Raw genomic sequence first — 26,792 nt, 5'->3', positions numbered from 1 at the left:
AATTCTATTTCTGACAAAGAGCTGCTGAATTAGTTTACCCATAACAAATACAATATATCATTCTATAGAGGGGAGAGACTTAACATTTCAACAAGAGCATAGGGCAACATATTGTTATACAGTCTCCTAAAGGGCTTTCATAATAATCAACTCATTTCTTCACATGAAAAGAGACAGGAATAGTTACATTTAAATGATTTGTTCATGTGCATAACTCATTTTTTTAGAAGACAATGAAGAATGTGTTATAATCAGCAAAAAACAACCGTAGACAAAAATCAAATCAAAGCAACCACAACATGTGCCCAGAGCTGTACTTGACAGTAAAAACAATCGGATTCCCAGCACATGAGAAAGATAAGCAACTGTTGTAAAACTGACTACGAAACTGCTTTCCATTTGATCATGTCTGAAAACCTACGACTCACTGTGGGTTTCTTGCCTAGAGGTAATGTGTAACATATCACGATTGCGACCTTGCCTTGGGCAGGTCAAACAGCTCCGCTGAGAGGATGTTTGTGTGTGAGAATCAGGATGGCGACGCCACTTCAAAGAACTACGAGCCGTCTCTAACCACCTCAGCTGAGAAGTCAACATCCCTCACACTTCTAAAAGAGTGTATGTACACACATGACACTGAGGGCAACACACTGAGACTTTATTATGCATCACCTGTTATCACATTCTTGAACAAATTAATGTTATCCAACTTTCCTTCAATGATGGAAATCCTGACTAAACTGATGATGGCGGCTTAGTGATTACTTCAGAAGCAACATGGACTGTACGCACATCTAACCTCCCTGAGTTTTATACCACGTATCATTTCCAACCAGTCAGTTAACAAAATGGTTACGGGTTAAGGCCCCTTAAGTGAAGTGTGTGCTGGGTGGGTGGCATGAGGTGTGTGTCTGTAGTACGTGGGGTAAAGGGGGAGAATCTCTGCAGGATTACCATCTGTCATGAGGGACTCCCCTCAAGACCCATTTACCCCCTTTCTCACTTACCTGAGAGAGGGAGAGATGACTGTCGGTTTCGTCACACTCAAAGCTGGAAGCTGAGTGTCTACGGCTGCCTTGCACCAGAAGAGAAATAGGCTTATGCATTAGCCGGAAACTGCTCTAAACACCCCGGTGTTGACAAATGTCTGTTGACTCAGTGCCACCACTGTTTTGCTATGCAAAAGCATGTATTCCAGGAGTAACTCATGCTAGCAAGTGTTAATTTCCAAATTTAAGACTATTTTAGGAAAAACTTATTTGCTGTTGTCATTCATGTTATTCATCCATTTTACGTATCCATCCATTCGATGCAGAAATGGAGATAAGAGGGCAGGTTTGTGTTTGTGTGTTTTTTTAATCCAAAACTGAAGCAGACAAAAGTACGGCAGGTGGAGTTTAACAGACTGAATGACAGACAATTCTGTGCTTCCACTACAAAAAAAGGTGTTGGACAAAAAAAGAGAGGAACATCGTCAAACATTCAATGAACATTTTTACAGTGAGAGATTTGTAGGTGCCATGTGACAAGTAATGTGGGTGTGATTTTACAAAGTGAAGTGTACCAAACTGACAAAATTAACACAATCATTTCCCATGATCCCATGTGAGCTGGAAGCGTACTATTGCGTTAAAAAAAACATTAAAACATTAAAGAGAAACCGACCATCACACCCTGTTTGAGTGCGACGACAGCTTGCTGGTGGTGTTGTCAGAGTTTCTGCTTTGGGACGAGGAGCAGCTCTCAAGTACTTTCTACTTCTATTAATCCTCCTGGAAGTGTGGAGGAGAAATGTTGGCGAACACTGGCATGTCACCAAAGTCACACTGAGCCTCCTCACAGTTGAGCTGGTGCAACCAATAGTAACAAAATTATCTTTTCAGAGAGACCTTCAGAGCTTGCCCAATCCGTCTGAACCATGTATTCCATAGCAGAGTGTATGCTACTTTTTACATAAACACAAATCAACGTATATTGTTGCACGACATCTCTCCCAACACATTTGCAAACAAAAATCAATGCTAAGGAAAAGGTCCTAGCAGTACTTCAAGCTGACAAACACATCTGCATAGCATTAACCGGAAATATAATCTGGCAATGTTACAAATTGGAAAGCATAACATTGGTAAAAGCCTGAACCAAATGGTAGGTAGGGGTTAAAAGTAATTTGCTGCTTTAGCAACACTCAGTAAGGCCTATGCTAATATGTTCATAAAATCCATGAAAAAATACAGTATCGGTTGGCTCCTACTCTCCTATGAGTTACATGCGGGAGAAAGGTCAAGCCAGTTTCTGCTCTTGAACGTGTGGTGTCCTTCTCTGCCCTATAAACTATGTACCTGAAAAACAAGGGTAGATTAAGGTAGGAGAGAGGGGCCACAAGAGAGGTGCTCTGTCAGAATGGCACATGGTCCTTGTGAGTGCATAGGCATTTCGTTCGACATTCAATAAGACACACTGAACCTGACAGACTCCCACTTTACCAGCTAAATCCAACAGTCAGGGACAGAGTCCTTACATTCCACTTGTCAGTTCAAAATACATCTGCTTACTTTGCATGTAAGTAAAAGAAAACTTCCCTTGCTTTTATTTTTGGGATTTAGCCATTTGTTTTAACATTCACAGGTTTGGGGCTGGAGCTAGAAAGGGGCTGTGGGATGAAGATAGAACTACTGCTAATGCTAAAGCTTTATGTCCTATTCCAACATTCAAGCCCCTCCGAGTACACAACCTGATATTAGGGAAAGGAGGGGAGCGAGATCTCACCGATTCCAACTCCTCTCCTCCTCTATTCATAATCTCTTCACTGGTGTAAAAACACAGATAAACATCCTCTCTGCCAGAGCAGAGTGGTGGGTTTGTTAAAATGGTAGAGTAATAAAAACAAAGACTCCTACAAAACATTAGAATTTGCCATGAAAAATAAAACACTGAGAAAACACATGCAACGCGACTCACGTGTCGACAAATTATTGCTTCCTTTTTACAACCTGTGTCTGTATGTGCATGCATGTGAGCAACTCTCAGTGGGCAGCAGACTGTGGGTCTGGCATGGGGTGGCTGGCTTTCTTCCTCCTTTTCGTTAGCAGGGGATTGGTCGAGTCCTCAATGGTCTTGATCTTGATTTGCTCGTAGTCGACCCTCATTGTTGCCAAGGCACTGGTCATTTCCTCCTGAAACACGACGAAAAGAGGCTCATTAGGCCACTTGCTTTGCACAACTATCCAACACTAACAAACACATCATAGGGACATTTCGGATACAATTCTTTTATTTATAAAACTATTTAATATTAAAGAACTTGAGCATAACTGATACAAAGAGAAAAATATATCCAACCTTAACATCCTCCCATGCGTCCTTCTCCTCCTTTAGTACCCGGCTAGTGTGAAGTGGGGTCTGGGGAACCTCCATCGATTGCTTTAAAAAGTCAAACAGAAACATATTTGAATCTTAATTGTGTTGAGATGCTAGCAATCAAGTTGAAAAGATGGTAAGAAAGTGAGATAGAAATAAGAAACGATAGAGCATGTGCTTACATTAATCCACGGATGATTCATGAACTCGGTTATGGTCATCCTTTGCGTTGGCTCAGTCTTAAGGAGGGTCCGAATCAGTTGTTTTGCTGAAAACACAATTATTATTTACATAATTAATAAAGAAAGGAATTAAGAGGGACAAGTCTTGCACAGGGTCAAGTAACACTGTATTTTAAAACCCCAAAATAAAAAACAAAACAATAGGAGCGCTCAGATCAAGCAACCACCAATAGTAATCAGCCAATATTTGATATAAAAGGCCTATTTAATGACACAAAACGTGTCCGACAATTTCTCTACAGCTCGTCAATTCATGAGACTCTCATCCCTTGATTTTAATACTTACTATACAATGTTGTTGAGAATAGTTTAATAAATAATGTTACACGATAAAAAAAAAGTCTTCAAATCTGTCCTGTAAATCTGCCAATACTGCTTCCAGTAATCTAACATTGGCCCCAAAATCCTGATTGGAGCACCCTTTCAAATAGTGCATACAATTACAATACAATCACATATGGACTAATATTATGAAAACACAGGTAGAGGCCCTTGGCCGAGTATGATGGGGCAAAACAAGACTTATTTACTTTTATTATATTAGGATTGACTGGCATGATTAATAAAAAGGTAAGAGTTTGACCTACTTTATATACTTAATAATTAGACTATATACTATGTAATAATACATCATAGTTAATTAGTTGATCTATATTTTGTATTCAGAATCTGTAAAGTAGCCTAACTAGTAACCAAGTCAAACGTGCAATATTTCCCTCTGAGCTGTGATGGAATATAAGTATAAAGTTACATACATATATAATATTCAAGTAAAGTACCTCAAAATTGTACTGCAATTTGTGTAGCCCAAATGTACTTTGTTACATTACACCACTGCTAAAAAAAGATCAAGGACTTTCATAGATATAGCCTCTTATTTCTGCTTTTAAAGTGCACCAGAATGAAGCATTAAAATGTACAAGATTGTCTTCTGGGGAAACATGCACAAGTCTACCCTCGATAGTCTCAACATTTTTTGTGGAAACATCCACACACCAATCCGTTAGGAGATATTGGGTTGGTATATACCAAATACTCACGTTTGCTTCTCTTTTCTTTCAACTAGTTCTGCATTACTCAAGAAATCAGACTTCACTTTCAATTGTAGTGAATGTGACTGATTGAAATAGGAGTGAAACACTTGCATCAGTTTCTATTTCATGATCAGAAAGTTAAGACCAAAAGCCCAGCTTGTTTGTCACATTTAGGTTGGATGATTTTTAAAGAATGCCTGCAAAAGCTTGTGACTTTCTTTTTATCAAGACCAATAAACATTACTTTTGAGAGATACATTTCTGCATAAACAAAATAATCCTTCACATAATTTGGTTTTCAGTTTTAGGAAGGAGGCCAAGTCTCAAAAGTTAACATATTAAACACAATACTTCTAGTGGCTATATACTGTACATAAACAAAGTGTATGTATGTTGCCTGACCTTCCTCTGATACATCAGACCATTCAGGGTTTGGAAACTCATATTGGCCCATCCTGATCCTCTTCTTCATCCCAGGAGAAATGGCTAGACCATGGTTAGAATAAAAAGGAGGGTATCCACACAACCTGTTGGTTTAAAATACAACTATTAGTTAAAGCACCAAGAAAACAATCCTATGTGATGAAGGGTTCAGAGATATTGCAAAAACGGACTTACAGGATATACATAATGACACCCAATGACCACATGTCACATGACTTGTCATATTTCTCTGGGCCAAGAACTTCTGGAGCTGCAGACAGAAAAAGGAAGGAGAAAGAAGGGATAGAAGGGCAGAGAAATGTAATCTCTATCACTTTTAACGGTTTATTAATAAGTGATTGAGTGGAGAAAATGAGTGCAAACAGAAACCAATCCTTACCAACATAGTAGGGTGTGTAGCATGGAGTAGCTAAAGAGTTGTGTGAAGTGGTCTCCTTGGCAAAGCCAAAATCTGTGAGTTTGAGCAGGGCGTTGGGCTTCTTCGAGGAATACAGTAAATTTTCTGGCTGCAGGGAAGCAGGACAGAAAAAAACAAACAAGAGTGGTCTTTAGTTACTGCAGCTATGGAAGTCATCCTTTTAAACTCCTCCTTAATTTCTCTAAAAACAAGAGCAAGGAAATTCCTTTAAGCAGTGTGATAATGCAAAGTTGTGATACAAACCTTGACGTCTCTGTGTGCAATGTTGATTGCATGCAGGAACTGAATGGCCTCTCCTATGCTTTTCATGATGTCAGATGCCTCTACAGAAAAGAGAAAGACAGCTCTTTCAACAGAGATTAAAAGTGACTTTGATGGCTGCATTAACTAGCAGACACACTGGCCATATATCTCAACACTATGCCTGTAGCAGCAAATGTAAAAGACATCAATAAGGGTTGCATGATGTTGTCAATCGTAATCATGAACTTCCTATTTATGCGTCAGTATGTGCAATGTTTATATGTTGGAGTGGATACAGTCGGATGTCTAAACCATGTGTGCTATGCAATCATATAATGATGTACAGCAGTATTGTAAGAAATGCTCCGATTGTTTCAAGTCACCATACGTTTATTACCTCTCTCTGTGAAGGCCTGATCACCTCTGTCCTGGATTCGACTAAAAAGCTCACCACCATCCATGCTGCAAAAAAAAAAAAAAGAAAAAAGAAAAGTGTAGTGAAGTTGAAGTCAGGATCTGGTTTTGAGGGCTGTGTAATATCTTATAACTAGGGCTGGGCACATTAACACGTTAAGGCTCAAAAGTAATTGGACAATTGTCTTACAAACGGTTTGCTAGCCAGGTGTGGCCTGTTTCCTCATTATTTCATGACAAATTAAAGTATTCAAAATGTTAAATGTGCATTTGGTAGCTGGTCCAGGACATTCTCAGCATGAGGACCAAAGAGCTGGCAATGCAAGTGAAGAATGCCATTAGAAAACTGACAAACTACACAAATCTATCAGGCAGATATCAGAAACATTAGGATTGATCAAATCAATAGTTTGATATATTCTTAAACATAAGGACTGGCAAGCTCACCAACACCAAAACACCAGGAAGACATGTAAAGTAGATGTAGCAAAATGATTTCCTTGGTGAAGAAAAAACCCTTCATAACATGAATACTGTGGTCAATAATACTCTGGAGGTAGTAGGCGTGTCATTGTCAAAGTCTACATTCAAGAGATGCCTTCATGAATCTAAATACAGAGTTTACAACAAGGTGCAAACCACTGGTAACACTGAAGAACAGGAAGGCCAGAATAGACTTTGCCAGAAAACATCTGAATAAGCCTGATCAGTTTTAGATGAAGGTTCTTTGGAAGAAGAAACTAAGATTAACTTGTACCAGAATGATGGGAAGAGAAAAGTATAGAGAAGGAAAGGAATGTCTCCTGATCAAAAGCAAACAACATCATCTGGTTAACATGGAGGCGGTGCTACGTCATGGTCTTGTATGGCTGCCAATGGAATTGGGTCACTGGTGTTCATTGATGATGTCACAAATGATATAAGTAGTAGGATGAGTTTTGAGGTGTTTAGGGCTATACTATCTACTCAGATTCAGCCAAATACCACAAAACTGATTGGATGGTGCTTCTCGGTACAGACAGATAATGACCCAAAACATACTGAACAGCCCAAGAGCTTCTCAAGTCAAAGAAAATAAATAATCTTTACACTTGATCTCAACCCAAGTGAGCATGCTTTTCATTTACTTAACATAAAACGGAATGCAGAAAGACCCACAGCCCTGCTAAACCACAGCACACTTCTTTCCCAAAATCTATCACTTACATTTAGAAGTTGACAAACTGACAGCATCTCCATCCATCGTATTTTTGAATCAACATATTTCAATGTGAGAAACCTCCAGCAATGAGGCAAACATTTTTTTTCTTATGAGGCATAAAGATAGAGGGGAACTTGAGGTATCTTGCCCCCACCATGTGTTTCTAAAAATGTCAAGTGGTGATTTGTGAATTCTCAGCAGAACAGATACTTATTGCATATACTAAATACTGAGAGCGCACATCTTACACCATCAAAGCAGAAACCGTGTTACACCCTTACAGTTTCAGTCTACATTCTTCACATCACATGGACTGTGTGAAGACACCAAGCCAGGAGCAACAATAAGATGTACTCGCTGATATCGGTATCATAACCACTTTGAGAAAAAGAAAATACAGCAGTTTTTCTTCCAAAAACAGTACAACTTCTAAATACTTTGACTTGTTATGCCCGTCTGTGGCTCTCAGACCCAAGCCCATTTGAAGACATAAATCTTTAAAAGCTGGTCACAAAATATACTTTCTGTAAAAAAACAAAAAAAGGCAAAACAATGTACTATAGCGGGGCATAGTAGTTTTTAGCAATAATAAGAGTGAATGAGGTACTTGTTGGGGACTACTTTATGATACAAATGTGGTATGCTATTGAGAATTTGAGTCTCAAGTATTTATGCAATTGACAATTAAATACAATGCCCATTTTCATCAGAATGAAGGACCATCACCGAATTTCCTTAATTATCAAGAGGATGACATAATGACCCTTTACACAATATGGGAGAATAATTTAACAGCAGTATATAGATCATCAGACTGACTCAATTTCTGAAGCGTCAGAAGACAAGACTGAGTCGCTAGATCTCACAAGCTTCTTGTGTGTGATATTCGAGGAAATATTTTAGTTTCACCAGAATAACTACTTTTCTTTCTTGCCATTTCATGCTGATCATTTCTTCAGCAAAATTAGTCATCACCTGCAGCATTTTTGCATGTCAGAGTGTCGGTAGACAGGACCACTACATCCGCACTGAAGAGTAACCACAGACCTAATTATTGCACGTGTGACAAGTTGATGGGGGGTTTGGTGGTTTTAAAGTGTTGCAAGATGGAAATACAAAAAGGCACCGAACTCATTTAGAAGAAATGGGCCATTTGTTACTAAGATCATACAGATTTACGATAATTGGCCTGAAGGTGGATACGTTCTGAATGGCCACGGGCAATGAACAGGCAGCACGCCCTGACGATGCTGTAAGCAGCGACACCGGGAGCCAAGCTATAGGCATGAGCACCAAACGTTTTTTTGCCAAAGACAATTTCAGGTTAAAGGAAACCTTTAAAAAATAGAAATAAAAAAAAATAGATCCTTCAATGCATTGCGATTCTCTCCTGAAAGATTGTGTAATTGGAAATTTAAAACTAAATTCTCAACATTATGATCACCTGTAATGGATATTCGATACCCGGCTGTCCGTTTCTTACAGCCGCCCCTGAATGCAAAGACTTAAAACAAACATGTCTTGTTTACATTATAAACTTGGCTAAATACTAGAGGAGATTTGGTGAGGGTGGCTGAGCTTGACCAGCCAAATATGGATACAATTCAACCGGCGCCTAAAAGTTAACGTATAGAAAGAAGTAGTTGGCCTTTTCTTACACCGAAGTCATAAAGGGTGAAGCAAATCACAAAGTATATTGCAGCTTTTATATTTGCTCCCCTACTCAGACATTGAGAACCAGGGCTTTTGCATTATGTTGAACCCTTTTGGAAGTTTTTAATGGACCCAACAATACTCACTCTCAAACAAAATCAAAGCCAAAGTCTTGGAATCACTGTGGAAAATGGGTAGGATAGAAGTAACACTATGTGATACATCCATTGCCAAAGAATCTTGTATTCTATGTATCGTTTCACCACGTTTCAGAGGAAACATTTTGTATGAGAGCTGGTACAGAATACATATTGTGAATGACCTATTTGTGAAAAGGGGCAGATTTATATTTTGAGTGATTAAAAATGTCTGTGTTGTTACTATAAGGATGCTGTTACAGAGACAATTGTATTTATTTTCTTGTTGGTTCAATTTGCAATGCTGGGAAATATGTTGGCAACATTTTTTATTTTGTTACCAATATTGATTTTATAAAAGATAATTGAAGTAAATTCATATGATTTCCTAATAATGATGAATCCATAATCGCATCGTAGTCCTCTAAATTGAAATCAGATTGAAATCAAATTATAAAAAGGTACCCAGAGATTCCCACTCTTAATTGAAGGTGGACAAAAACAAGCCATCATTACAGTGTGGTACCATCTCACTTATAAACCAGCGCAGAAACACTGATATCATTTTTTTATACCAGAAATAGGTTGAGTACATGAGTTTTTATTATATATATTATAATACACTAATACACATATCATTTAAAAATGTTTGGTCCAGTACTTTTCACATGCAAATCACCAAAAACACTGCTCAGATAAAGAAAAGCTTAACCCTCAAGCCTCTGCTATATTAAACACATTTCACTTTAATTAATCTCCATTAAATGTTTGCTTTGATTTTTGTCAAAAGACCTACCAGAGATGGAACACTAATTATGCGTGTGCGAGCAGCATGCTGTCAATTCTGATACCTAGGATTAATAACTGTATATCTCAGTGTGGAAGTGACCGGAAATCATTAATTAATGTGTAATGCATCAGGCTTGAATTAAAGATTGCTTACATAACTTTGTAACAAATAAATACATAGATATAAATGTACTGACTTGTTATTTATCAAAATAAAATGGTATCCAATACCAAATCAGGTCAGTCACCAACATCCAATTCAGCTATATGATCGGTATTAGTGCATCTCTATGACAAACCCAAATCTATCTGCTGAAAATGCACTCAAAAGGCGGGCAATAATGATAATTTTATTCACCACTACACAAGGCTAGGTATTTTAGTGTGTATCACACCAAGACTGTGCACTCACCACTCCATGACAATAAGCAGACACTTCCTGCCCTGATAGAGGTTTTCATAGACATCAATGATGCGCACAATGTTGGCACAGGGAGAAGCCCTCCAGTGCAGCTCCACTTCCCTACGGGCCTTGGCACAATCCTGCAGCATCTGGACAGAAGGTCAGAGACAAGGAGGGTGAGGCCAGTAAACATCAAGTATAAACAGGTGAATTATAAAATATACTACAAGTTACCACAACTGTTTAAATGCCCATTTGCTTCACATAACAATTACTGAAGTGTGACAAAGTACGTGTCCACATAAAGCCAATTGCGGACAAACTAGATGCCACCAATATATCATATCAGTAGTAAACATAAAAGACAGAAGTACACTGCTGCCATCAGCTGGCAGCATGTTGAACATGTATTAGTTTTTTCCAATCCAGTCTTGTGTTAATGTAGCAGCCTCTTTGTGTGTCCCCTTGTCAGCACACCATTCAACAATTTCAGCAATGTTGTATCATAATAAATGTATTTATTTATTCATTGCTGCTACATTATATATACACCCAACAGGAAAATGTACTACTAATCGGCACCCTACAGCAGGAAGTCCAGCTAGAAGTTTAGTTGCAGAGAAATATTTCTGAAACACTTAAGACATTCAGCATGCTGCTCAAGGACACTCAGGAACCCTGGAGTTACCTGGCATGAGTCAAGTCCTTATGGTCTGGTGTAATGAAATTCATTGTTAAAAAACAAGACTAGAACTTTCCTACTTGCACTGATTGTAATTTTGTGTGGGTATATTGTTTGTTTTTTTGCCCCTGGAACACATTATATTAATCACCAATATTGACAAATGTAATGTCTTTATTCTAAGTAAGAGGTATGATAATTTAATGTACATTTTATTTAAAGATTATTAAAAGTAGTAATTAGGGTCCTCGGGACGACATAGTATGCATAACGCCACCTAATGGCAACAGGAAGTTACATGTTTTCTACTTTTATACCCTTATCCTCACAGATTAATCACATCCCTCCCAAAATGTATCAGAATAGACTTAAGACCTTGATAATGCTTCCCTGTGAAGATTTTAGCAATACGTTGAAGGGTGGAGAGTTGGAGCATCGGCAGATTTGATCCTTCGCCGTGACCGAATAAACCAATGTAACATGCTCGAAGCGTAACTAAACTTAGCACATACATTTAAAGTCAAAGATGTAATTACCCGATATGTTTTAATGCTTCAGAATGGCAATATGGCTCGATAGCGCCCCCTACAAATATTAATTTAAGCAGCCCCAGCACTACGTTTCACCTACATTTATGAAACTTGGTAGGCATATGTTAAACATGTAAACTGAAAAGAAAGTCTCTTGGGACCATGCTCTAAATCATAGGTCACTAACTGGCGGACCGCGGTCCGTGTTCGGACCCAAAAGCAGTCCCATCCGGACCACCAGCCAAAACAGAAGGTTGTGATTTAAAACCTGACAGCTTTTATTTTTACCCCGCAGCGCGGCACGGCGCAGCTTTTGCTGTCTTTACGGTAGTGGTTTAGTGGATGAGGAAACGCACAGACCAATTTGATGAGAGTTAAGCCATCCTACGTGATACCATTGAGCCAATCAAATCTATTAATTCTCGGTGGTAAACATTACGTCTCTCAACAGACAGCGCAGACAGATGAGAAAGTTAGAGGCTTTAGACACATGAAGACAGTAGAAAGAAAAAGAAAGATAGTGATACATGTCGAAAACAAAAAGGGAGAAACAGACGACTGCGCCGGAGAAAGTCCCTATTTTTCTGAAGTTAAGCACTTTATTTGAACATGCACAATTTTCACTTTGTATTTATTTTATTTTAAAATGCAGCACTACTTTTATTTAGTTCATGAGAGAACATTATACATATCTGTTGTCACACATATGTCCAGTTCTATGTTACGTGATAATAAATATTGTTAAAAGTGTTTTAATCATACTGAACTCATTTGATTTGACAGGTATTGATTACATGTAGATGTTGATACAATTACCAGGCTACTTAAATATATATATCACACTAAATAGTTAGACATTATGATCTTTTGGACCTATGCTTCAAGAAAATGTCTCTAACTGGACCTAATTTTAGTTGAATACCCCTGCTCTAAATGGTCCCGGAAGTCAGCCATTTGGATATTTGTGTGATTTTTGTGTATTTCTTGCCACTATACGTTACTGAACTCCTGATGAAGGGAATTTATCAGATCTCCTTCAAATGTATTATGTTGATGCATGTTGTCTCGAGCCATACAGTGGATACAGCAAGTGGTGGACTGTCTGCAATGTATAATTTCCAGCATCGCTCCATGCAGGGAAAAACTCATAGAAGCTTACTCCGACGGTCGCAGACATTCTCGACTGCGTGAGCTGCCGTCCAGCCAATATCTCTGACGTGCGAGGAGGAACGAGGACCCGCACATCGCTGCTTGCAGCTTTAATTGGTTTAGTTTATTTGGTGACATGCACTTTTTGTTGGAATGCTGCCTACAAATAGGTAACCTAATAGTTTCCCCTTTTATTTCATGACAAAACTAAATGAGCAAATATACAATGCTCATAACTGAAGAAATGATATACACAACACCAGCTGTCAATGTGTGAGGTGTAAATAATAAAAGTCTCAACATGATCTGTGGTCAGAGTCTGAAATAATTTCAACAATCTGTCACTAGCAATAACACAGCCATGGCAACTTTTTTGAAAATGTACGTAACAAAACTAGGATGCACAATAATGCTCATGTTAATGAAAGAAAGCATGTCGTATTACTAAATACGAGTTATTCAAATTGAGTACTACCCCTTGTTAACAGAAGTACTGACTCTGCACAGAGTCATACATGATGACCTTGCCAGTTAACACAGCAAATGGCACAGACACCATCACAAGAAAGCTATCTGCATCGTTTACAGTACAACAAGTTTTTCAGTCAAACGTAGGCCTGAACTATTATGCATCCGGCAGGAAAAAAGAAAGGTATAAATAAACTCACGGTAGATTTTTACAGTACCTCACATAATAAGTTAGGAGGCAATTTAATGTTAAACTAGAAAGTTATGAGTAATTGTATAAATGAAATTTATAAAATCTTGCTAAAAAACTAATTGAACTCACTAAGCTGTCTGCATCCGTGCAAAAGTGCGCTTAGTGTAGTAGTTCTAAACACCCCCACACCCACCCACACACACAGCTAGTGTCTGTATATAGATTTAACTATACAACATAATACCACAAGTAAAACCCTCAAATATCCTTGTCAGTCAATGTAAAGAATTCAGCCTGGGAGCTCTGACAATGTACCATCGCCGCTCTATCGTGTGCTGTATTACATTCCAACACTGCCCACAGTCACAACACAACAGTGGGCTTCGTTCCAGCAGACAATGAGTACCGGTGCAGCCATAGAATCCAGACTGCTGACCGCTAATCATTTGTAAAGACAAACAATTCAAAGCCATCAATCAGAATTATTATTATTATTATTATTTTTTTTAAATCGAAAGAATACTGGCTAGTGGTTCTCAACCTTTTTTCAGTTATATACACCCTGTGGAAATTGTACCCCTTAACCAGCGCAAAGCATTTTAGGTTGAACAAAATATGTAATACACAGCATTGTGCCATCATTGTCTGATTAAATATAGAATATATCAAATTCAGTTTATGAACTTACACTGAATATTTATTAAACAACTTTTTTGAATTGATGCTAAATATTTTTTTAAATATCACGTACCCCCTTTTTATAGGAAAACTATATGATGGTGGTCAAATAAAAAACTCGATGACCTAATAAGTTTATTGGTACCAACCAAGTCATGCTAGCTTGTCGACAAGGACTTAAACGCTCAAAATGTATGGAACATTTTTGGAAAGGGAGAAAGTGGCATGGTCATTTTCAAAGGGGTCTTTCACCTCAAGATATCAGAATGAAAATAGCTTTGATGGATACCCACAGTGTTTCGGGGAAAATTTAAGAGTTTTCCATGCTGTACAAAATGTGTTGTTTTGCCTAATTTACCAACAGTGTATTTACATCCTTACAGAATTGCAGAAATTGTATATGACTGAAAAGTTGAGACCCTTGTTTATCCAATGAGCCCAATTGTACTAATGTGTGATGATGTCGCCCATTAGTGACCATTTCAAGTAAGTAAGACCTTTTTTTTCTTATTTTACACTTGATGTCACCATTACCTTTTGTGACCCCTATGGTAATTACTGCCTTCTGAAACTTTAACCACAAACTAGAGACCTAGGGCATTCAGGGGATGGCTTGAATGTATATTATCGATAAGGGGATTTCTGAGCACTTTCCAGAACAGAAAGTCACCATCCAATAACCAAAAAGTGTTATTCTTACAGAAATCTCCACCACGGCATGAATTTGTCTATGGTGTTCCTTAAGGTCTTGGTGTCTTCATGTGGTATTATGGATGAATTTCTTTATACATTCTCAAATTGTAAAAGGTTGCTAAATTTAGCAACACATCTGTGCAACAAATAACGTGAGCATGGGAATGGCAATCATTTACTTCCATCATAATGTTCATTAAAAAAAAACTAAAAAATACATTTTTAGTTAGAATTTACTGCAGGTAGCACTGTGATTGGGGCTGACTTTCTTGCTGAAAGTTTTGTTTGAGCTGAGGGCTGAAATGTCCCGACAGTCAGCTGATTAACAGCAGTCATTTTATTGAAAAACACCAAATTCATATTGTCCTTTTGATAACGTCCATGTTGTTTTGTGACAATTAACTTTTAGTAAGTTTGCAACACAGACTGTGTGCACCCTTCACATGACTATAAAAATATAAAAAATGTATGTTATCACTGGTCTTTGAAGCCTTTCCTCAATGATAATGTTGCTGTTATTCAAAACATGACATGAGGTTTTCCTGTATTGGTATCTTTAGGGGAGAAGCATAGGTTTGAGGGGTAAGTGACCAAACAATAAAATTTAAAAAACTGACTGTTACTGAGAGGAGTTAGTATGACGTAGTTTGTATTGCTCTACTTTCTCTCAACAGCACAGTTCAACCACACTTTGGGATGGGACAGAACAAACAAGGGTGGGTTTGCATCACAACAGAGTGAAAAATGCCCCAAGACACATGACCCTTCAGACACAAAACATCAGGCAAAGGACAGAATTGTTGCACGGTGATCTTTGTTTCCTTCCTACTTCCACCCTCTATAATGCCTTCAAATGCCAAAATGTTTTTATTAAATTATGTTGACAATAAAAAACTGTGCCACACAATCATGCTGTATTGTAGATGTGAATCCGTTAATAGACACACTATATAGTTTTACGACTGGGACACAGATCTATTTACTCTGAGTTATAAAAGTTTTAACTGAAGGAATGAACAGCATTTCCAGCAATGATATAATCTTTAATTCTAAAATAGTCATATTACAGTAGAAATAGCTTGATTACATATTTTGCCAGTTAACTGTTGGTGTGGCTACGACACTGATGTAGAAAGAAAATTAACCTTGCCAATCATGCTAAAAATCTAAAGCAATGCACGACATTAAGTTGATTTCACTTGTTTGATGATTGATGTGCAACTTGTTGTTAGTATCATAGAAGCTGAACGTTTGATTGTAGTGACTGAGGTTGAAAATGTGTAACTGTTTTAGCTGAACAGATCATTGTACCATTTAGTTTAGCAACATATGTTTAACTCCTCATTATCACTTTTATATAATATACTGTACATTTACATTGGCAAACAAGTACGGGCATGAATAGAATGGTTTAACTAAAAACAGAGGCTTGGTCATATAGATATAACGTTAACATTGGGGTCGGCTGTAGCTCATGGGGAGAGTGGTCGTCCCGCAACCACAGGGTACCCGGCTCGATCCCCGCATAGTTGCATGTCGAAGTGTCCTTGAGCAAGACACTGAACCCCCAGTTGATCCCTGGGCGCTTCACTGCAGCCCACTGCTCTGTAATGATTAAGGATGGGTCAAATGAAGAGAAGAATTCCCCAAAACACTGTGGGATCAATAAAGTGTAGATTACAAATGTTTTATTAAATTATTAATTCAATAATAGCATACTATTGTCACAAATTTGGAATTTAGCCGCTGTGATCCCTTGTCACTGAAAATTCCATTGTTGACATGAGTAAGAAGTAGACAGACGTGCAATTTCATGTGTTGCTTACATTTTCATTTCACATGCCAGCAAGGAGCTTCACCAAAAGGGCATACAGGTCAGGCTATCCGCTCAAGATCCCCCCCACCTTTCATTTCAGTTGGACTGGCTAACTATTAGTGTTGCTGTGTTGGGAGCTATTTTGTGATGGAGACTTTTTCAAATCTTTTTAAGAGAAGTTGTAAAAATATTACAAGAATGGAACAAGCAGTTGCTGTTGTCTCTATCCCCGTCTAGCCTTAGAACAGTATCACAGATCCAAACATGGCTCATCTTGTTTTGCACTTAAAAACTATGAGCACAATGTCTAACATTCTAGACAGACAACAACCTAATGAATTTTAAATAAATACATATTTTTTTGTTTCAAAGTATTGTACTACCTTATATAAATTCCCTGCCTACCTGCATCTGGAATCCAAACAAAGTTAACAGCAACACATTGGGTCCATGTGGGGGCAGGTAGCCAGGTGGACTCTCTACCATCTGAGCATGAGGGTCCTCTATATAGGGGACCCTTATATATTATTTGATATCGTACAATTAATGAGTAATTAAAAATGTATTAAACATTTTATTTAAATTTTTTACAGAAAAATCAGGGATTCAATAATACATCATCCACTTGTACATGCTCTAAACACAACTAACAATAAAGAAACAATTACAAAAGTAATATATAAATTAATTTGCACAAAAAAAAGCAGTTTCCTTACCGATTCCATATTCCTAGCAAGTCTCTCTACCCCAATATATCAACGACTTATGGGGTCATAAGTACTAGCAACACAAATCACATTATCACTTTACAGACAGCAAAATATGCTTACCTTGTGATTACAAGAAGCAAAAGCATTTGTCTGCTAAATCCACACTGATATGCTGGCAGGATATCCTGTGTCTCACACTTAAATAATTCCTGAGGGCTGCAAGGATTAGAAAAGAACCATGGGGGAAGGAAAAGAAAATACCAGATCTCGTCTGAATTGTTTTTTAAATGAATATTTTAATTTATTTTCTGCTTTACTTTATTAGTCAACCTTTGCTGAGAGACTTATCACATATTGTACTATGATTTAATATAGATTTAAACAGGCTGCTGCATCATTCCAAAATATTATTTTGCTTTTTTAATTTGTGCTGTGTGCCAATCTTATTTAATAATAACAACCAATAACATATAGACTGATATTTACATATCTCAACAAAAGCTCACAATTATTATTGTTATTATAACACCAAGATTATTCAAATAGACCTTGTGGTTGCTTAGATCCATTCGTTTTAGTTTGGGTATGCAATTTTCAAGCAGAGGCCTAAAAAATAGGTTTGTATTTTAAAGGTTAACATCTCCATGTATAAGAAGATGGGTATTACTTTTCAAATGTCTTATTGCAAATCGGGTTTCTTTGACTCGTTAATTTAAGGCCACAAATCAACTCACTTACAATAAGTATTGTCTGTTTTGAATTGGCTTTCAATTACAACATTATAGCTTCCACATTGTTGCTAGCCTACATAACATTGTTACCCTGGTGTCTAACTATCATTGCTCTGATGCTCAACTGTCTAGAAGGAACTAAATGATAGATATACATGTCCTAGAAACAAGAATCATGGCCGAAACTAACATTAGAACATCTAATTATAGCAGACTTCCCTCCACAAATGACTTACACTGTCTCCCTAACACATGCGCATTTGTATAAGCCCAAAGGAACAAACATGTTTGTGTGCCAATAGGATATGATTGGGTTAAAGACATCTGCTTTGCCTCACAGGACCATCAGATACCCATGTGTGTGCACACTAGAATTAATAATGTATTGAGTGTTTGTTTGTAATGCATAAACAACTGCACTGTTTTATGGCGTTACAAAAGGGAACTATTTTATGTCGCGTCAGACTGAAGGTGACGTTGATTTTACATACATGTAGACACATCGCTAAAGTTGGCGTGATTTCATATAAAAACAATTCAAAGACAAGAGTGGACAAAAATAGGCCTGAATTAACCCACGGCAACAAAATATGTGATCTACACAAGTTTAAAACGGTTCGACTTTCATTAAAAGTTTTTCTGTATAAAACGTTATACGATTCCTCTTTAAGAGACTATAAAGTAATTGAGTCCCTGATAAGTTTGTCTTAGCTGGCACTACACAGTCCAGCTGTCGATCGTGCCACTTCCACAAATTTGTTTCACATTCATTTTAAAACACACCTTTAACAGACAAAATACTAATGTTGCTTGTTGATTTGCTTGCAACTGCTCCATGTTTTGAAGATATCACAAGTCAGATTAAAGCTCTACCAGTTCTGCGAGTAATGGTCATTTTACCTCAAGAAAAGATAGCTAGCTAGCTTGGAGATGAGTATTTTTAGCCAGCAGGTGTCCTTGTACACAACACATTCATAAAAATTTTTAAAAAAGTAGTATCTGACGAGGGTGAGGAAGTGAGAGAGTATGACATATTGTATGTGTGTGTGGTTTAAGAGTATGTTTTCAGAACGACTACATAAAACTAGAGGTGCCATATAGAACAGTGGCCAGGTACCTAATTACTGATCCCAGCCAAGACAGTTTGACAAATGAACCCCCACACAACTTTAATAGATCATTTTAAAATACGTCCGTTGTTGTACTAAAACCAATACATATAACATGTTAATTATTGAGCTTTAGAGTTGCTGATGCTGATGGTTGCTAGTGCTTTTTAAAGGCTTCCCGTTTCTACATGTCTTTATGCTAAGCTAACCAGCTGCTGGCTCAGCTAAATATTTACCATACAGATATTAAAGTGATATTCATCTCCTCTCATCTAACCAGGGAATTAAAATGACCACTTGCCACCTGTCAAACACAGAGTAAATATTTTCATTAGCACGCAAGTTAAAATTACAGGTCACCTGCAAACATTGTCAGCGTTTACTTTCACAAAAAATGTATTTATTTCAGAAGTGGCAGGAAAAAAAAGGTTAGTGGCCAGTAGAAAAGTTCAGTGATCTGACAGTGACAGATGAGAACAAAGTGGAAATAAAGCAAATAGGCTTATGTCCCCATTCCTTGATTGTAAAAACGTGTCCCTTTGTCTTTTCCATTATGTTAGAATTGAAAGACACTACTATTAAAACAAACAGCCCAAAAAATAAATTAGGGGCTCAACATCAAATAAAGCTATGGCAATTTTAAATTAGAAAATTGGGACTTGCTTGTTCTTCAATGCACCAAAAAGAAAATTGCCTTCAAATGAGTATTTTATGTATTTCGGTTAATATTCATAGAAGAGCAAAAGAGTGCACGTGTAGCATGCTGAATGAACGAACTCTGGAACCGAGAAAACATTCACTTCCCTTTACCGTGAACACCATTCAGCACTATTCAACCATTCCTCTTCCTCCTTATTAGGAACGGAGATATAAGGAGAACAAAATACAAACACAAAGAATAGTTGGTGGAGAATAAATTCAGTATCAATTATAAAAATAAAGGCCAATGTCTGTTGGAAGTATTCACAACCATTCATAAAGAAGTGCAGTTTGTTACAGTAGTAAATAATGCTGCATCAGCTTGGAAATTACTATGCATCATATTCAAATTATAGTTCCATCTATCACAACTGCAATACAACATCCCTCCAAATATCCTTCCGCAGGGATGGAAAAAGAGAAACAAGTTAGAGCGTGGGGGTTGGTGGATATTGCACCCAATCAAGGTTGATATAATTTGCAAACTAGTAAATCATATTATGTTCCAAGGAGCTTACAACGGTGAGATAAATGTTAACCAAAGGGGCTTTTACTTTGGGGCTAATCTGTTTGTTTGTGACAAATGTCAAGCAATTAGTTTCACAATAATTTGAGACTAGAAATAAATTATGGTATTGAGGGATCGGTCATAGTTTTACAATTACAATGCCAAACAATACGGACTTCAACACTGCAATTCAGATCCCTTCCCTGATAACTGAGTTAAAGCCAGTATGTACTAACCATAAGAACTCCACTGGACATGGGGAACAAAAGCCAAAGCAATTTTTCCAAAACAAGGCATAAAAAGTGCTAATAAAAGTGGAATAGTGAGTAGGTACAATGAACAAAATGTGTCTTAGAGATATAAGTCTATTCAGGTCCTGGAGTAGTCCAAAAGAAAATGTCAGAAATCTAAACCCATTTATCAAGAAAAAGTTTCCATTTGAACTGGCAAATGTTCTCAGTTCCTTTTTTCTTAACCATCCCTAAGCAGGTGTGTTTACTTCTACATCTTTCCAGATTTCAGGAAGAGCAACGACTCCCAAAATGTGGCCAAAACATTTAGTCAGTCATTCTGTCTCGGATTACATCACCTTAACATCACCCACACATTTCACTGAGTTCCTTTCCAGATGGGGCATAACTTGGCTTAAAGACTAGAATTTATTTTTCAAAACTTCTTGTCAGCCATCACTGCAACTTGTGGTTTTATTGTAAGCGAACATCCCTGCAACCTCTTGGTCTAAAACTGAAACATACAATACAAAAGCCAAACTAAGTTTAGAACCGGTCATACAATTCAGACATGTGAAGTAAAGAAAAATGACTGAATTCCCAGCAGTCAATATATTTAGAAATAGAAAAATAGTCCCTATGGTTGTTTTTCTCTTTTAGAGATGTGCTTGCATTAAACACTTTTGTACCATGCCATCTTTTTTGTCTTTCTCGCCAAAAAAACCAAAATACTATGCGTGAACCGCCATAACATTCCTTTTAGGTCAAGGCATCAATTTGCTGCAAGCCCTGCTAAAATATTTTTTTATGAATTTTACCTTCATGTGTTTTTCCTTTATCTAATCCATATCAGTTTAAAATAAAGCAGGGAGTTGTCCATAAGCCTTGATTGCACATATTCTATTAGTTTTCTTATTTGTTGTCTATTTTTAATATACTATTTAATTTAACACAAGAAACCAGCCAACATTATTTTCTTTGCGAGGTTGTTGGAATTACATTAATTCCAACAACCAATTGTATTCATTGTGATGTTTGTCCCCATAGTAGCCATTACACAGGAGAATTATTTTTGAACCACTGCTGACCTTTTCTAATGATAACCACAACCTCATGAAACTTTATAACCACAAATACAGAGACCTAGCATATTCAGAGGATGTATGGCTTTCCTTGGTATATTGACACAAAGGGGGTTTCTGTGCAGTTTCCATGAGTTATGAAACTGAAGTGATCACCAAAATGGCCATTCTATACTTCGATCATAATGTTTCACAATTTATTTCAATTCTTCCTTAATTAATATTATTTCTGATTTACGACAATTTGATACACAATGGTAAGCTGCATCTGCCATCTCCCTCTAAATATCCCATCACCCCCTAAAAAAGACAAAAATGGGTCAACGGTGCTCTCTAAAAGGTTAATCTTTTGTTCTCCAAGCACATATTCATGTCAACACAAACTTGCCTTGTAGTACCAAATTATTTATCTTTTTTTTGTATGTGTTGCGTTTCATGTTGATTAGTTGTGTTCCTAAATGTTGTGCTGGTGCTCCTTAAATTTGTATTGAGGATCACCAGTGCTCCTAGTGGACAAGTTATTCTGGAGCCCTGTATGCTTTAAGAGAGTAAAAGCAAGAGACAAATAATTGTATGTAATACATAAGAAATGAACCTGCTCCGAGCTCAAACATTTTCATAACTAAATGGCCGAATGTATTCTCCAACTTCCTCAAGCCAACAATTGATTTGCACAAAGATTGACAGCCTCCACATTTACAACAAGGGTTGCATAAAAAACAAATGCAGTGTTGTCTGGCAAAAACATTGACCATATAACACCTCTCAACTTTTGCTGCAAAAAAAAATAAAAATGCAACGTCATCCAGTAACACAGTGCATATTCAAATAGAATGCCTTGTAATGTGAACTGCATAATTGTATTATTTACCACATAAACATCAAGACAAAAATGATTGCCCAATATACAAATGGTGATCCAAAAGTTGTAAAATTGTGTTGTCTAAATATATAATTCAAACAGATCAGTGATTGCTCTCAATAACTTGGTTTCTTGTGTGCATAGAAATGTAGTCACTGTAAGATGATACCTGCAGATGCCTGACAGCCTTAAGAGAGTGCGTGTGTGTGGCAGGACAAAGACCAATCAACACAGAAGGGCAAATAGCTTTGTCTCTAACAAAACAAAGTCAAAAGGTATTGATTCTCTGCAACAGGTTATATCTGTCAAATATATGCATATGTAGGACTTCCAAGACTTTAGCGTCTCAATTTTTCTTCCACAGTGTCTCTCCAACAAACACTTTCAGGAGTTACAAATTATTCAGCTGCACTGTGTGCACAAAACTTGATTCAAGAGACAGGTACAAGTTTTACAAGGGAATGTCACCCTGGGCCATTGTGTTAACCAAATAGTGCACACAATTTAAGAAAAATATTTAGTAATTCTCATGTAGATCTAATACATTGTGGCATATCCCTGCTGCTTCCCTCTCATGATGGGATTTGTGTTTTTTTATTGTATCTTTCCTCTTTTGCTCTAAACTTTAGTTAAGCATAGATTTTAAAATAAATCTTAGCTAACAAGATCAAGACTACATATTTAGTTGCACAAATACTGAGCACATAACTTTGTACACAGCTTTGCGCTACAATAGTTAGTAACACAATGGTTTATAGCAAGAATGAATTTTGTATAACATGTAACAGTTAGCAGCACCTACTTCTGATTTATTTTGAAACCATTTTTCTAGTTTTTATTATTTAGAAAGATTACACAATTTATGAAATATCAATTGCGATCACAATGTGGGCTTCTCACAATTTGAAAAAATGAACATGATCGAAGAAGATAGACATTTAAAATGTGTGTACCGCTCATAGAAAACTGCATCAAGGGCCTAAACTAACAGCCCAACCAGACGTCGATCAAGATGTTTGGAGAGCAGCCGTGCCGCCGCACATGCACCCTACAGCTGCTCTAAAAGTGCATAAGATCAATGCATTTAACTTAAAAATGTGACCTAGAGAATATTGGGTGAATATTCCTGCATTTATTCATATTGCAATAGTTATATTGCAGAACAAATGAAAATTGGAATGTCAGCTCCTTTCAGGTGCAATATATATATGTCCATCTGAAACTATAACATGTCACAATTAATAAACATCTTCACCAACTGTCACTTTCTACAGACTTATGCATTAATACTGTTTCTTACTATGTAAATACAATTTGAAGATTAGCCGCAGCCTTGTAAAAAGATACTTTACAACGGATTGTGTAACGTGACTTCCTATGTTTAATACTAATTGTTCATGGCCTACAGTATACCAAAAACATACGTCACAACACACCACGACATGACATCAAACAGGGTTGAGCAAGACCGTGTGTGTGTGTCATGTTTAATATACACATGCACTCGAGACCAAAACACTGTGACACAATTATTTAGACTGAATTTCAGTTTGAGTCACCCCACAGGATGTTCCCAGGCTGCGATTTATTTTGTGCAGTACCTATTCGGAATAATGTTATACTACGATTCCTTCTAATAATAATAAGAACAGGAAATAACTGAATTGACCTGCAGCTTCAGTGGGTCCTGTTTCAGTGACCCATGTGTAGGTAGATGTTGTGATGTTTGTCCTTTATACAATTACATTTATTTTGTATAGCCCAAAATCAAATTACAAATTTGCCTTGGAGGGCTTTACAATCTGAACACATATGACATCATCTTTCCCGTGACCTCACATCAGTTCAGGAAAAACTCCCCCCAAAAAAACCTTTGACGGGGAGAAAAAAGCAATCATTATTAATCATTGACCTATATAGAAAGTGATCTCTAGATGTAGTTCCTGACACTGCAGAGTCACTTTACAGACCGCCCTAAGCTTTTTCTAATTTATAGGACACAGGAGAATGCCCAAGTTTAAATCCAGAGACCAATCAGAGGGCTGAAACTACCCACAAATATATGCTTATCACTGTCTTATCTCATCACACTAAATGGTGAATGATTTCGCAAAACAATTACATTTGCACAGGTCGAGAAATTGCGTGTTGTATCATATAGCCTGTCCAGCAATGTGCTCTGGACTCCACTGTTCACAACACTCAACATGTGTTATGGTTCCCCATAACACATGTTGAGTGTTGTGAACAGTGGAGCACATCACTGCTGAGATGGCAGGGTACCCGTTATAAATTAATAAAATGTTCACATATAAAATATTCCAGTATCTTTGTCTGCACATGAAAAATGAGAACCCCGTTTATCCTATATAAAGGTATTTCAATCACAGATCACCTGATGAGTGATTAGCAAATCTCTGGTTGATTCTTTTTTGTAATCATGGCCAGTGATAATACAAATTAAAAAGATGGGTAGAACAATACTATCACGACCAACACAAGGCCTTTAATCATCACGAAGAAACTTTATCTGCAATTTATTTTCTTAGCTAATATATTTCACAGTCGGCCTATAAAGCGTCAACAAATGTCAATCACATTTTCCAGGAACTGTCTGTGATGTCTTCAGGTTGCTTGTTGTGTGCAACCAACACAAATGGTAAAAGGAGGTAATTTCATTCAATTGAATCAATCAACATTGTTGCCGATTAATCTTCTTCTGTCAATTAACTTGACAAATAATTGACAAATCTTTCCAGGTATTTGTTTTAGTTATATATTTGTGTGGACCTCAAATTAGAATAAAACAATCACCATTAGAACACAAAACCTCCAGTAGAAAAACTCTAAAAACTGGAGTTTCTTTCAGGGAATCCAAATCTCCTAGCTATACCTTAGTTATACATAGACTTCACATTCTTGCTTTAAGGCCAGTTTATTTCCCAAAGTGTAGCCTACCTTCAGCGCGTACTTGTCTCCAGTCTTCTTCTGGAAGATCTCAAGCACCTTGCCATTAATGCCCAGCCCCAGCACCTGGCTGGTTACCTTGTAGTCATCGGTTATGGCGTTCTTCTTGATCTGTAAGGAGGGTCTCGCGTATAAGGGGAGAAACTGGCCCGTTGGGTTCTGCTGCCCCGACGGGTTGGGGAACAGTGGCTGGTTCTGGGAGTTGGACAGCATGCTCCTGGTTTGGACTGAGAGACGAAACGGCGCCACCTCTCAACAACACTCGTGTCTTGTTCCTTCTTCCTGGGTTAGCTGGCCTCTGACTAAATGGTGTAACGTTGTCAGCCAGCACGAAAAAAACTGGCAGAAGTTGGGACGTTACAGGTCGACAAAAAGTAACTTGGTTAGCCGATTAAATGCTAAGTTAACTAGCTGTTAGCATGCTAGCTTGATCCTATTCTTGACCTATGATTCTCGGCTAACAACTCAGCTATCGGTTAGCTTATCCATCTCCGGTGGTTTCCGCCGTCCACCGGTTCCTCAAACAGCACTTCGGGAACTTTTCCAAAACGTCCCATAAATCGTCTAAAAGCCTGGGTTTCAAAATTACGTAACGTAAAAGCTCGCGAGAGAAGTTAAAACAAGACTAACACTCAACGAAAGACAGACAACAGCGGGGAAACTTCGACACCAGTAACACGCCAAACACACTTCACTTTCAGACGGACAGACACCCAGCCGGAGCAGGTTTTACTGCTGACGTCATGGACGTTTTTTTCTTCTTCTGCGCTTAAAGGAGAAGTACGACAGAGGAAGCGACTGGTTGTTTATATAATATACATAACCAGACAGACGGGGGCGTAAAGCACAAGCGAAGACACGGTTTAAAGTATGACCTGATTACTGTAATGCAGCCAAAAGTAACCATCACATGTTCATTATTTTTTAATTTTGTTCGTGTTTAAATTAAATTAAATTCCCCACATGGGTCACCGAGGCCAGCAGATTATCTTTGTTGCTCTGAAGAGACCCACTAAAGAGACCCAGATGTGTTGATAGTAAAAGAGAGACGGACAGAAATAGACCCCGCAATGTTTGACCAGAGTCCTAAAGGTTATCTCAAGGTTAGAGAGCTATGGTGTTTTCCAGCCTGCTTTTCTTAATTCAAACTGAATTCACTCATGTAAGCCTATATGTATATCGGATATTCTACTCTTTTTCTTTTGTTTTTCGGCTTTATTGCTGACAGCCCAAAAGGTAAGACTCTCCAAAGTCAACACAAATAGTGTCCTTAAAACACGGTAAAATCATTAATGTTGTTAATCTGATATACCATGTTGTATACCCTTATACCCTCAAACTCTTGTTTAA

The 26,792-nt window shown here is 37.6% G+C and overlaps 1 protein-coding gene across 1 annotated transcript; it reads right to left on the bottom strand.

Moving 5' to 3' along the window:
* Positions 1-1,336: 1,336 nt before the first annotated feature.
* Positions 1,337-26,207, bottom strand: mapkapk2a (MAPK activated protein kinase 2a). Its single transcript, XM_034531917.1, has 10 exons — positions 25,434-26,207; positions 10,345-10,484; positions 6,136-6,200; positions 5,739-5,818; positions 5,457-5,583; positions 5,252-5,327; positions 5,036-5,160; positions 3,540-3,625; positions 3,340-3,420; positions 1,337-3,173 (listed from the first exon to the last, which is right to left on the bottom strand). The coding sequence occupies exons 1-10, from the start codon at positions 25,653-25,655 to the stop codon at positions 3,024-3,026; spliced, it is 1,152 nt and encodes a 383-aa protein (XP_034387808.1). The 5' UTR covers positions 25,656-26,207; the 3' UTR covers positions 1,337-3,023.
* Positions 26,208-26,792: the final 585 nt, after the last annotated feature.

The sequence above is a fragment of the Cyclopterus lumpus genome, chromosome 5 (assembly GCF_009769545.1).
Source record: "Cyclopterus lumpus isolate fCycLum1 chromosome 5, fCycLum1.pri, whole genome shotgun sequence".
Lineage (NCBI taxonomy): Eukaryota > Metazoa > Chordata > Actinopteri > Perciformes > Cyclopteridae > Cyclopterus > Cyclopterus lumpus.
The sequence above is the reverse complement of the archived record's forward strand: the minus strand, read 5'-3'. Positions and strand labels throughout refer to the sequence as shown.